The 14005-nt window shown below is 42.6% G+C and overlaps 1 protein-coding gene across 1 annotated transcript in view; it reads left to right on the top strand.

Moving 5' to 3' along the window:
• The window catches only part of ITGA8 (integrin subunit alpha 8), a 175619-nt gene extending 165864 nt beyond the window's left edge, over positions 1-9755 (top strand). The window contains exons 29-30 of the mRNA XM_053265690.1: positions 1341-1463; positions 5307-9755. Of these exons, the coding sequence (XP_053121665.1) occupies positions 1341-1463; positions 5307-5393 (210 nt within the window). The 3' untranslated portion in view covers positions 5394-9755. The remainder of the gene's footprint in view (positions 1-1340; positions 1464-5306) is intronic.
• Positions 9756-14005: the final 4250 nt, after the last annotated feature.

The following is a 14005-nucleotide window of genomic DNA, read 5'->3' as shown; positions in this document are numbered from 1 at the left end:
TATTCATACAATTAAGTATTACATCTGTTTTATTAGGAAAGACTATGAGCCGCTTCATTTCAACACTGGCCCAACATGGGAAGAGGGTGGCGACATGGCATGAGCGTGCCCTTATTATGTCATCTGGAGAAAATCCCGACATGCTGTTGGGGCATCCTTCAATCTTATGTGGGGGCTGTTCATCCGTATGGCCCTTAATTAAACACGTGCTCCAAAACCCTGGGTTTCGGAAGACATGTTCAGGGACTATTCAGTTGGACAGCCCCAACACATGATTGAAGGATGCCCCGACAATGTATTGGGACGATCTTCAGATGTCAGAGCGGGCATGTTCATGAGAGAGCAGGCATGCTCATGAGAGAGCTCTCATCTCTCATCAGAAAGGAGAGCTGATCTAGTGGTAGCAAGCATGCCTTGTCCCCTAAGCTAAGCAGGGTCTGCCCTGGTTGCATATGAATGGGAGACTTGATGTGTGAGTACTGTAAGGTCTTCTCCTTAGGGAATGGAACCACTCTGGGAAGAGCATCTAGGTTCAAAGTTCCCTCCCTTCCCTCCAAGATAGGGCTGAGAGAGACTCCTGCCTACAAATTTGAAGAAGCCGCTGCCAGTCTGTGTAGACAATACTGAGCAAGATGGACCTATGGTCTGACTCAGTATATGGCAGCTTTCCAATGGTCCTATGTCCCATGGCACATCGTCGCCCTCTTCGCATGTTGGGCCTGCTCAAGTGAACTGACCCTATGAGTTCAGTGAACTGGCCCATTGAGTTCAAAGACTGTTCACATGACTGTTAATGGGGTAGGACAAGCATCCTACCCAGCTTCGGGAGCTGTGTGTACTTGTGTACAAGCAGATAACTAGGTAGGAAGTGGGGGGGAGTGATCGTGTGTGAGAGAGGATCTGGTAAGGCAGCTTTTCCTCCTAACTTGTTAAAATGCTGGGTACAAAGAGCTGGGTAGGACGGTGTCATCCTACCCAACTCCCCTCTCACACATGCTCACTCTCCCTTCCTCCTACCTCGTTGTTTGCTCACACACAATCAAAAATCAGGAGCATGTACAGCTCCCAGAACTACGTAAGTAGGATGCTTGTCCTACCCAGTTTTCGATCATGTGAACTAACTTATTAAATATGACAACTTTGTACTCTGAAATTCTGGAACTAATCCTTGTGATATTACAGCAGGTATTGTATGATGATGAGTTTTAAGATAATTATTTGTTTTTAATTGCTGTTTCTATACATTATAAATTTCCTTCACTTTCTGTTATGTTAGAATTTTTCACTTACACTTCATTTCATTTTATAGATTCTCCCCCCACCCCCATCTTCCATTTCAGATCAAAACATCTGTTATTTGGGCCACTCCAAATGTCTCCTTCATAATCCCTCTGTGGGTTATAATACTAGCCATACTCCTTGGACTGCTGGTTCTGGCTATGTTGACCTTAGCTTTGTGGAAGGTATGTTAAATGTTGAACTGGAGAGGGTGCTGACAAAACAAAACAAAAAGAGGAAATAAGAACTTGTGATCTTCCTCTGAACTAAATCGTCACAGACATATGAGATGGGTGTGTTATTTATTTTGGATAATTGACATGTTTGTGTTGCTGACCTTTAAAAAGAGGCAGGTTGTTTTCAAAAATCTCACATTATTAAAGGCTAGTTATAAATGAGCCATGAGAGTTTGGCTATATTCCCAAGCCCTATGATCTTCTTTCGTCCAGGGAGCTGAGATTTCTGCAGCATTTTACAAAGAAGTGTCTCTGGCTTTGTTTCTCCTTAAAACCTCAAGGAATTATCTTTTGTAACATGATCTTGCACCCTGTATGGAGGGAAAGAAATGTTATATTTTTAAGGCTGCAAGTGATTTTATTTTAATATCAGTTGGTTCTGTTTGATGTTTTTACTACATTGCTAAAGATTTGAAGTCACTGAGTCCCTGGCAGTTAACAAGGTTTTGTTTCAGAGACTTGGAAACAATTGACTTCAAAGTACCTAAAAGCACAACTTTTGCACATCAGAGACATAGCTTCATTCCATTGCAATTGATGCCATTTTGCAGTGCTCTTTATATACAGTGACTTATGTCAACCAGTCCACACTGCTTAGTGATGGGAGAGCTCCCTTTTGCTCAAGTATGTTGGATAAACTGTTTCCCTCCAAATGAGAAAAATTATTTATTTATTTTGAGTCCTCAAACCCCCTTCTTCCTACACAACCCTCTTTCTTCTGTCTAGCCACTGATCAGTTTCTCATTGATCAGAGAAAATCTAGCTTCAGTTTAGTGAGCTCATGAATTCATTTTTAAGAGATGTGTAAAATTTACCAGGTTTTAATTAGATGTAATGTTAAACCAGCTTATTTTATGTGATACCATAGTGTTGTGTGTGTGTGTGTGTGATTTAGATTTTTAAAATTCAATTTCTGCTTATTTTAAATCATTGATTTCTATCCACTTGCCACATTTCATTGTAATTAAGCCTGCACAGATGAAATAATGGCATAATTATTTCCCAGTTTACCACTGCCTCCACTTCCCCTGCTGACATAAGTGAGATAAACTGACATTTCATCTCTGTTGTGTCAGTTCTAAATTGTAAACTCCTTGGGTCGGGGACCTGTCTCGCATTCTGTGTTAAGGTTTGTAGATGGTACATATGGATAGTGCTACTACATTGTTGTTGTTGTTGAATTATTGGCAGAATTGTTCCTGATTAGTTTCCAGTGGGCCAAGGGTATGTATATTAGCAATGCTGTAAGGAAATCCTCTATACTCATAGAACAGGACTGCCGAACTTCTGACCCACCAGTCTGAATGCAGCCATCAGCTATGAGGAGTGGCATGCCAAATGCTCGACATCCCTCAGTTTTGGAAATTGCAGACAGGCAGCAAAAATAGAGCTATTGAACCTCCAGTGGACAGGCAAGCATGGTGGGTGGGCTGCATTCCGCTTTGTGGGTCACCGGTTGGGCAGGCCTGGCATAAGAACACTTTCAGAAGAACAGAACATGCACGATTCTTTCCACTGCTCTTCAGCATCCCCAAAGAACACTCTCAAAGGCTGCTGTGCAGAGATCTAATAAAAACACATTCCGTTCCTTTCTGTCATCATGGTTTGGACTTAAAAGATTCCCCAAACAATGGTGCAGACAATCAAAGCCAGACGCTCAGGCTGGCAGACCAACCAGGTGAGAGGCTCTTGTCATCTCATCATCTGCCCGATGCTTACGTCTTGCCTCTATAGCTGGGATCATGCCGAGCAGGTCAGCCACAGTGCAAGTTTGTTTGAAAGGACAAGTGCACAGGTGAGACTCGGCAGAGCCATTGCCAGCTGGTCTGATCTGCTCCAGTGGATGATTTATGGCTCACAGCTGTGAAGAGTTGCAGACTGGAACGCTGCACTGTTTGCAGATTCTTACCGATGCTGAACACCTGGTGTTCACCACTGTTTATTCCACGGGAGCACTTCACTATTCAAATCACAAAACCAATGGTTTCTCACATTGCAGAGATGCAGTATTGCATACAGAAAGACTGACAACTCAACCCTAAACATTTGTGCTAAAGTGTCTCCCAGCAGCCCTCTATAAACAAGTTATGAGGTGTAGTGGCTACAATGCCCTCATTTTAAGCACTGATGTGACCTTGTGGCAGGTCTTGGGTTAGATGCAGACAAAAGCTGGAGTTATAACAGATGAAGATACCATGGAGTGACTGTTTTTTATAAGGAGGCTGTTGATTCATTGCTTTACCTAATCTAACCCAATCTAACCACAACCCCATTACGAAATTAAAGCTTAGCATATTCCGGTGTATCCAGCATCTCCAAGGAACCATTACATTGTGGGCTGCAGTCTCACCATGTGATTGTAACAAGGCAAAACATTCAAACAAACCATGGCAAAAACCATTACTTTCTGGTGGCTTTTCTACTTCAGTTATGCTTTCATAAATTCACCTTTGGTTGAACCCAAATAACATTTTTTAAAAATAATAATTACATTTTAGCCTCTAGGCACTGACTGCAGAGTAGTATTTACTCCAGAATAGTCTAATTCACCTCAGTGTCTGCAATCAGTAAGCTTGTTCATACAACCGTTAAGTAGGTAGGACAAGTGTCCTACCCACCTTGAAGAGTTAAAAGCTAGGTCAAAGGAGGGGAAAGTGACCATGTGAGAGGATGGCACAGGCTCCAGTGGCATCATCCACTGCTCAACATGCTTTTACCCAGCATGTTACCAAGGTTAGGAACATAGGAAACTGCCATATACTGAGTCAGTCCATTGGTCTATCTAGCTCAGTATTGTCTTCACAGACTGGCAGCAGCTTCTCCAAGGTTGCAGGCAGGAATCTCTCTCAGCTCTATCTTGGAGAAGCCAGGGAGGGAACTTGAAACCTTCTGCTCTTCCCAGAGCAGCTTCATCCCCTGGGGGGAATATCTTGCAGTGCTCACACATCAAATCTCCCATTCATATGCAGCCAGGGCGGACCCTGTTTAGCTATGGGGACAAGTCATGCTTGCTACCACAAGACCAGCTCTCCTGGAAACACAGTCAGAACCTGTGCCTGCCTCCCACAAGATTGCTTTCCCCCTCTCCAACCTAACTTTTAACTCATTCACAATCAAAAATCAGGAGTGCACACTACTTCCAAAAGGTGGGCAGGATGCTTGTCCTACCCAATTCATTGTCATGTGAAAAAGTCTAATGTATACTACCCCTAAACTTTCCTGAGACATTTACTTTCAGCAGTCCTCCCACAGATACCCCAGATGGCTTTATTGGGCTACTTAGTATGCTACAGCATTCAGACACACACATTTGTGGAGGCTTCAAAAACTGCTTCTGCATCATGACATTCCAAATGACAGAGGGGCCTTAATGTTTGAAATCTGTCTACTATATGGGATAATCCAGATTGCATAGCAGCTGCCGAGAGCAGATGGCATTTCTGGGGAAACTCTCCTTGTGGTTTGGTCAACTGCATGGTAAACAGATTTCAAAGGCTGTGTGCCATGCAGAGACATTTTTCTGTGGCTCTATATAGGGATGGTAAGATTTGAATAGGCCCCTTAGAATCCATAGAGCATAAAATGCTTCTTAATGATGAAGCATGAGTATTTTTCAAGTGAGAGTGCTACCAGTAAATAAGAATTCTTCTACGCATTTGCATAGGTATGTGCAACCAAGATCTAATGGGATGGCAAGTTTTGAAATTTAAAAGTGGAGGTGGAGTGGCATGGTCATCAAATGACTGCTTTGTCTGCACTTGACGTTTGTTTGTTTGTTCTGTTCTGTTTTAGTGTGGCTTCTTTGACAGAGCGAGGCCCCCTCGAGATGACATGGCTGACAGAGTGCAACTAACAAGTGACAAGACTACTGATGCATAAAAGAGGAGATGTAATTAATACGGAGAGTCCTGATCAGAAACAGAAATGTGTTAGAGAGTTTTACTCCCAGGAGTTTTCCTTTGGACTCAAGATTGCCAAGACGTCACAATCTGAACGGTGCAATGTTCTACAGATTCACGGCATACTGGCCATAGAAGGCAGAAAAGAACATTATTGCTGCCTCAGAAACACATCCAGCTGATGAGCTAAAAGTTCAGCTCTATGTTTAAAAAACAACAACAAACAAGCACCGAGCCATTGTACTCATTTGAAACTGTGATAGATTCTTCACAACACATGGGGTACCTTGAAGTTAAAGCAGTCTTAGCCTGAACCGTGCAGAGATGAAAAGCTTGTGTTGCTGTACAGCTTAGAAGATGACCAGCACAACGTGTTCAAACACTACTGTATATAATGGCAGAATGTTGTGGCACCTCCCTAAGAATAAGAACATTTTGAAACTCTGGCTCAGGGAGACAAGCAATATGTTGGTACTGTGAAAGTACTTCTGAAGAGCAAATGTAGCCTTGAAAAATACTTCATAAGTAAGGCACAATTATTTATTTTTCCATCTTCTGTAGACTGGGCATCCTTAGAATAGTTTCTGAAGTTTTATACTGATGTTAACAGCTTCATAATTCCACATGTAAATAGTATGTGTATCCTGCACATTTCATATACCAGATAAAAGTGTTTTGGACGAAGAAAAATGATATATTAGTGTATAGTCTGGAGTGTATGGTAGAAAATCATAGGATTTCAGGCCTGGGAAAGTGACCCTGAAGATGATCTAGGTCGGTTCCTTATGGCATAGCACATACAACCTGCCATATATTTAATTGCACCATACCATGGACCTCTCAGCAGATTGTTATCCATTTTATCTTGATTAGCAAGCACAGAGAATCAAATGCTCCATGCTAAATATACATATCTGATTCTAGAAAAGTGTCTAATAGTACATTCTGTAATCCAGATATTTCCAACAAGTGAGACAAGTCACAATGATATCAGGAGACAAACAAAAAAGCCAGCTAGCCAACTTAACTTGATTGAAAATGGCTTACTTACTGGTAACTTAAACAAACGCAGTGAAGACATTGCTGTGAAGCAAAACTCATTCACCCATCCTTCCCAAGAAAAGCTCTTTGGCTCACTAGCATAAGTCTGCTATACTCAACCTCTGTTTCTAATCAGAGCAACCTCTGATGATTCAAAGGAAGAAAAAATATTTCATAATTTAAGGTGAAACTTTCTAAATCCAATGTGCCACATCTGAGTACCAGATTTAAAAATGCAGAATAGCCTTCATAAACCTATTCAGATCTGTTTTCAAACCAGTGCAGGCTGGGTTAGTTGGTTTGCTCTCAAGAGGCTCTTCCAGAATTCTACTTATCTGATTCTACTTATCTACTTATAGTTAGGAACTTTCTTCAGTTTTACATCATGAATTTATTGATGGGCAGTTTAAAGATCTTCATCCTTGTATTTTGACGGCCCAGTCCATCCGTCTGTTCTGGGAATGTGAGGAAAACAAACAGGGTGCCATTGAGATTATTGAGGACACTGTGCATGCAAGAGAACCATGTGCAAACCTGGTTTCTCAGTAACAACAATCTGCTTTTTTAGACAGAATCATTCTCTCCTATGAACAGTGTTCTTTCGTTAATGTTTGTGAATGCATTATGTCTTCTCTGAAGTGTTGGTTGCAACAGGACAATCATTGGACCAAATCCAGCAAGATTTGCAAGGTGTCCTATAAACACCAATTTTGGCAATAATAACTGGTCCATGGGCTCTGTAACAATTGGACCCAACTTTCAGCCAAGTGATTGGCTTTGCTTGGCATTAAATTCTGAACATGGTACAAGCAGGAGGGAAACATCTGCATGAAGTTTTGAACCCTTTGTACTCTTCTCGTCTACTCATATCTTTTGAATCAAAAGTAAAATGCAGAATGTAGAAGTGTCCGTACTTCTTGTCTACTCATACTCTTCCATTCTCCCTGGCTGGCTTATTGGTGTCATGTCTAGCACCATATGTCCTAGAAACAGTTGTTCCAATATGCCTGACTTTTGGCCTGCCAAAAACCAGAACTGCTCTGTAGTGTCTGTTGTCAGAAGACTGGAGAGGAAGGAAAGACAGTTGACTCTCGAGCTTTGTCACTGGAACCCTTTGAGTATTTTTATTTTTTTACGTCCAAGCAAAAGAGATAATTACCCAGCATCACACCTGTTGACCCCCCAGACAAAGCCTATTCCAAAGATTCATCAGAATAAGCCAAATCCCAGCCAGTGTCTTAAACAGACCCATAACAATTAAGTCTGTAGCTAGGAAATACGAAGTTTATCCCAATCCCTAGCATAAACTGGTAGTGAGTTGTGGATTTTTAGCTCTGCTTTTAAACGCCTTCTTTCTCATGTCTACCAGGAGGAGAACTATTCATTTTCCATTTCATGAGATAAAATGGAATGTATTCCCAAGTTTGATTATATTGATACATCCCAGACCAAACTTCAACATTCACTTCACATGTACAGTTATAAATAAATCGCTGCCTTTCGTGTGGTATCAAACTGAGTAGGATGTTGATATCTGTGAATTCAGAATTATCAGGGTCCACATGAATAGAGGATCATGGGAAATAGAAGAACCTTGGCAGTCATTTTCAAATGAAGCAGGCCTCTAGTTCCTCAAAGGCTTGTCTGGGTTTCTCAAGGAGACAATCATGGTAGTGCTTTATTCACATGTTCAACACGTATACAGAAGTACACTTCCTAGCTGTATCCAAGGTCACTTTTAAAATGAACACATGTACAGTCATTCACACCAAAATGTATCTTGTCTGCAGGCATGTACAACATAATAAAGTTGTTCTCACAACCGCTACTGGGGTGGCGTGGGCGGGCGGTGCGGGGGAGGCAGGGTTGAACCTACCTTCCCTCCAGACGATCGTCATCCTCTGTGTGGCGCGCAGCTTGCGCACCCACAAAAGCAATGCGGATCTCTGGAAGCCAGGAAAATAACACCAGCCTACAGGTATCCCTAAATGCACCACATGAGGAGTGCACGTGAGGAGTGCATCCTATCCTCAAACTAGGTGCTCTAGGCCTCAATCCCGGTGCTCCTTACCACATAGGGCTGCTCAAACCTGGGTAGGGCTGCTCATGCGGACAGCCGCAGTGTCTGAGAAGGGCTAAGCTTGTCTATAAATATTGTCCTTTCTGTGCAATACACAGCTTCAAGGGAGTGTATATATAGCCATGTTTTAAGGTGTATTCCCTATGGCGGATTAACGTAGTAGCAAATGTAGCATTTGCTACGGGACCCGCATTTTTTAGGACCCCACACGCCCGGCTTCCAATAAATATCCCTTTCCTGCTAAATGTGCCTTTTAAGAGAAGGCCCAGCACAGCATCTGTCCAGTGGATGTTGCTGGTGCCTACTACATTTTTCTTTTTAGAGTGTGAGTCCTTTGGAGACAGAGAATCATCTGTCCACTCTTTATTTTTCTATGTAAACCACTTTGAGAATTTTGATTGGAAAACGGTATATAAAGGTTCGCTGTTGTAGTAAGTGTGAGTTTGTGGCTTGGTCTCCCATACTCCCAAATATAGTAAACGAAAAAAGTGAATTACTTTACTATGCAGATAAATAATTTATGTTTTAATATTTATGTGCATTTTAAAAAAATTTAGGGCCCCTTTATAACATATGCTATAGGCCCCGCACCTGCTTAATCTGGCCCTGTCCAATTTATGAGAAGGAATGGCAAAGCTCAATAGGCCTTGCTGGTGTCCCACAGAGTGAGCCCTCTGATGCACCCTAGAACCTGCAAGGGCTCCAAAGCAGATGCTCAGAGCAGACAATACCATGTGGAAAGGGTTCCTGAGGACAAGAAATTTGAAAGCTATTGTGTTACCCGGGCATTCTCACTTGCTGTAGCATCCACTGTGGGCCCGTGTCACTGCAGAGACCCACACAGAAAAGTTCAGTGCTAGTATAAAAGGATATCTGCCAAGCATAAACTCTGTTCTGCAGACTTCTGCACCCTACCTGGTTTACATCAGTGCATCTCCTCCCATGAAAAGGGAGTGAATTGTGCCTTGTAAATATTGCATTGTTGAGTTATATTCGCAGATGATGCAAAAGGACTGACTGGCAGAACTCATGCACATTAAATACAAGTAAGCGTTAGATGGCAAAAGTACTAGGAAATGTGGAAGATGTTTGTTCATATGTGCAATACTTTATATTATCTGTGTACCTGGCGCATGTTTACACTGGCACTCATGGTTGGTTTTTTTAAAACCTCTGGATATATTGATTAACAAATTAAAAAAATTAACTCTCCTGCATTAACACCAGGATTTGTTAGCCTGTGTTGCAAAGCGTTTTCAGTTTGGTATGCATTCTCTGGTGGGACAAGATGAATTAGCAGTGAGTGGAACCAGTCCCTTGCTTTCTTCTGGGTGAGGGCCTTCCAGTGCTTCATCTGCCTGCGAGGTCTCTGCTTCATTCATTTCAGTAGATCCTTTGATGGATTACACATCTGCTCTCCCACTGGAATGAATGGGATCCACAATGAGTCGAGGAGCTGCCGTGTGTGTGTGTGTGTGTGCTGACGTACCCAAAAGAATCAAGATTGAAGTGAATGTGTATTTGATTCAGTGTTTGGTCGTTAACTTGTATTTCAATGAATAGCAAAAAAAGGCAGGACGGCAGAAAGGCGGGGGGGGCGGCCTTAAAGAAAGTGAAACAACATCGGTCATGGCTAGCCTGGCTGGAGTCCATTTCTTGCAGCTGCACAGTGTCACAGCAAAGCAAGTGAGAGATGCATGAGCTGACAATTGCTTACTTTGAGCAAAAGCTTTCTGTTCAGATTTCTACTCCTTGACATATTTAAACTCCCCTCACTGTAAAAATGTGCAGCTTTGGGTTGTCAAGGACTGCAGCTTTTCAGTAGTTTCTTTAGATTTGTTGATATCTGGAAATGGAGAGGCTGGCAGTCCCATGGATCTGTACCAACATGAGGATGACCTGGTTTTGATAGGAGCCAGTGCTCAGACAGGACATCTGGTTTATGTGTCAGAACTCTGTCCTGGTACACATATAGCAAATGCAATCAGCAAGAAAGCCGGTGCCTATCTTTCGTTTCTTCTTAGCCTAAAGTTGAATGCCAGGAATGTGGGGAAAGCAGAAATTGACTAAATAAAAAAAAGTCCACAGAGGAAAGTAAACCACCCTCTGCTTACTTGGTTGGCCAAAATGATATGGCCACAAAATGGAGTTCTGAATCTGGGGTGATTTGTTTTATTTATGTATCATATTTTTATACCACCTGATATGTATCTCTCTAGACGGTGTACCTCTCTGATAGATAGATAGATAGATAGGTAGATCTTTATTGTCATTGTCCTGTGCAGAACAACGAGATCTGGCAGATTCCAGATTCCAGTTTCTGTCAAGCACACAAGGTGCTTTGTGTTATAATAATCCAAGTTTTCTTTGAGTTGAAGGTTGGGTTGCATCAAGTAGACAAGATGTTGCAGGATGCTGAAAAAAGATTATTCTAGCTGTAGCTGTTATGAAAATCTATCTAGAGATGCTGAAAACACTGGTTGAGAAACTGGGACTTTTTCTGAAAAGCCACTGAATTTACAAGTTCAGGGACTTTCTGTGGAATAAAGGCAAAAGGAAAGGATTAAAACGATTCTCCCTGTGTCAGTTGTTACTAGCAGTGTTTTTCTGCTGGCTCCCAGGAGTCCCCTCATTTGTGTTTGAGTCTCCAGGCTATGAGATCTCACTCTTGACATGCTCAGGAGCCTCATGACATTGTGAGTTCTCCATTTATGGCACATGGGAACAGGTTACTTAGTTGACAGTGGGCCAGTCGCCCCTAGATTTGGTGGCTAACAAGCAAATTGGAAAGGGGAGCAGATGCACATTGTTTGTCATTGAATCCACTCTCATTTCCTACCAGAGAATCTACTCTCAGAACATCTCAGAAACAACAAAACCCAGTGCCCCATGGGCTTGTGGGTTTGGGGGTGGTTGTTCTACATTTTCACTACACCAACACAAGCTCTGGGTCACCATGGTACCCCCCCCAGTGGAGTTATGGGGCTGCTGGAATCCCCATTATTCCCTATGGGGAAAAGCTTAATAATGCACCAACTTCAAAAACTCTTTAAAAAATCATCCCTTTGCCCAATTTCTTTGAAATTTGGGTGGTAGCTTCCACCCATTGGGCACTACCACCCACCCAATATTTTTGCCCCTTGGGCCCCTTTTTTGCTCAAATCGATTTGGATTCAGAAAATTCAGGGGGGCAGATTTGAACCCACAACAAATTGTGGGTGATTTGATTCAGATACAAATTGAAATGAAAAAAATCAATTCGTGTACATCCCTACTGATTATAGAACCACTTTTGAAAGTTAGTGTCTGAACCAGAGAATTAGAAAATATGAGTTAAACTTAATGTTTAAAAACCTTTAAAAAATTAAACCTAAATTTTCAATGGGTTAATGCCCAGCTTTAAGCATGCAAGAATAGAAACCCCTGACTTTAGCCTAGACTGAAATCAACAGGCCATAGTCTTCTTCCTTTTTAAGTAACGTTTAATTGAAGTCTGCATATAAAATATGAACTAAAAGAGAAAACACTACCCATCCACCCCAAAAAATGTGGTGGTGTTTCTTTTTACTCCTAATTCATGTGCTGGTCAACGACCGTAATAAAGATTATTATTATTATTATTATTATTATTATTATTATTATTATTATTATTACTCCTAATTCTAGCAAAGTCTTCCATAAAAGCAAGTCAGTCCCTTCTTTTAAAAAGGGGGGAGGGTGTGTGGAATTGCCATGTAGATCTAGTATATAGGCTTGTTTATAATGGTCATTGTATAGAGGCAGTGAATTGGATGATGCATCCAAGGACCAAACTACATATGACTTTAATCATATAATTTGACACTGGTGGCTGGGGATTTTTTTAGATAGATGCCATGGGAGAGAGATCAGGATCAGGACTATGGCAGAGAAGGAGGGAGGCTTTAAACCTCTTCCTTCACAATGGTCCCAGACTGGATCAGAGGGGGCTGTAGCTGCTATTTTGACTATAAGGAAACCTACTGGTGTCAATGTTTCCCTTCCAGGGGAAACAGCAATTGCAGGGAACTCCAGTCAAGACCACAGAGTAAGAAAAGGGTCACAGATACCCACCATGGTCTTGAACATGCTTTCTCTCTCTCTCTCTCTCTCTCTCTCTCTCTCTCTCTCTCTCTCTCTCTCTCTCTCTCTCTCTCATACACACACACACACACACACACACACACACACACACGTAGTCTAGACCAGGGATCCTCAACGTTGGGCCCCCAGATGTTATTGGACTTAAACTCCCATAATCCCCAACCAAAGGCCACTGGGGCTTGGGATTATGAGAGTTGAAGTCCAATAACATCTGGGGGCTCAACGTTGAGGATCCCTGGTCAAGAATATGAAGGGGACTACATCCCCTAAATAAATGATCTTCACTATTTTTCAAACAGTGACAGTTTGCAGGGTGGTGGGGTGAAAGCCATTCCTGAAGCGGCTCATTTTGGAAGGAGATTCTTGAAGACAAGGCTCAAACCAGAGGATCTTTGCTCCCAGGAACTTTGCAAACAGATATTGAAGGAGTTTGACATGGAGTTTAGCAGGGAAGTGTATGGGAAGGCACACAAGCAGTCCCGGTTTATCACAAAGGAGACTTTCAGTATGAAGAAAAGGTGAGTAGTACCCTGCCCTTCTAATTTTCTTGGAAGATGTTGCTTAAAACCTTTACTTAGCTGACAACTGCACAGAGTGTTGCAGGTATGACTATCTGCCTGAGGGGCAGAAGTTGTGTGTGTGTGTGGGGGGGTGCTTGGTTGAAAGAGCTCCTGGCTCTCAGAGAACAAGTTCATTCCCTCAAAGCCAACTGGAGAAGCTCAGGGAGGCAGAGAAGTATGTGGATGAGACCATCAGGAACATGATAGAGGCGTCTCACTCCCAGGCTGAGAGTTCCTCTGCTGTCATGGAGAATGAGGGTCTCAGGGAAGGAGGACATCAGTCTGAGGAAGAAGGGAATGCTCCCTTAGAAGGGACCCCTTTTGGGGGGTGATGCACCCATATCCTCTTGCACAGATGATACTTCTCTGGGGGGGTGGGGTTTCCTAGTAGTGGGTGATTTTATTGTTAGGGGCCTTAGGATGATGGGTTTGTGACCTGTGTATAGACTGCACGGTGACTTGCTTGCCTGGTGTGAAGGTTGCGGACGTCACGCAGCATCTAGATAGGCAGTGCTGGGGAGGAGTCAGTCATGGTGCACATCAGCACCAACAATGTTGGGAAATGCACTTGGGAGGTCCTGGAAGCCAAATCTAGGCTTCTAGGTAACATATTGAACTCCAGGACCACCAGGTTAGCATTCTCTGAAGTGCTACCAGTTTGCACACACAGGACAGGTGAGACAGGCAGAGCTGAGTGTTCTCAATGCGTGGATGAGCCGGTGGTGCTAGGAGGAGGGGTTTAGATTTGTTAGGCACTGGGATATATTTGAGGGCAAGCAAAGCCTGTGC

The sequence above is a fragment of the Hemicordylus capensis genome, chromosome 6 (genome assembly GCF_027244095.1).
Source record: "Hemicordylus capensis ecotype Gifberg chromosome 6, rHemCap1.1.pri, whole genome shotgun sequence".
NCBI classification, from domain to species: Eukaryota; Metazoa; Chordata; class Lepidosauria; order Squamata; family Cordylidae; genus Hemicordylus; species Hemicordylus capensis.
This window is presented reverse-complemented; position numbering and strand designations above follow the sequence as displayed.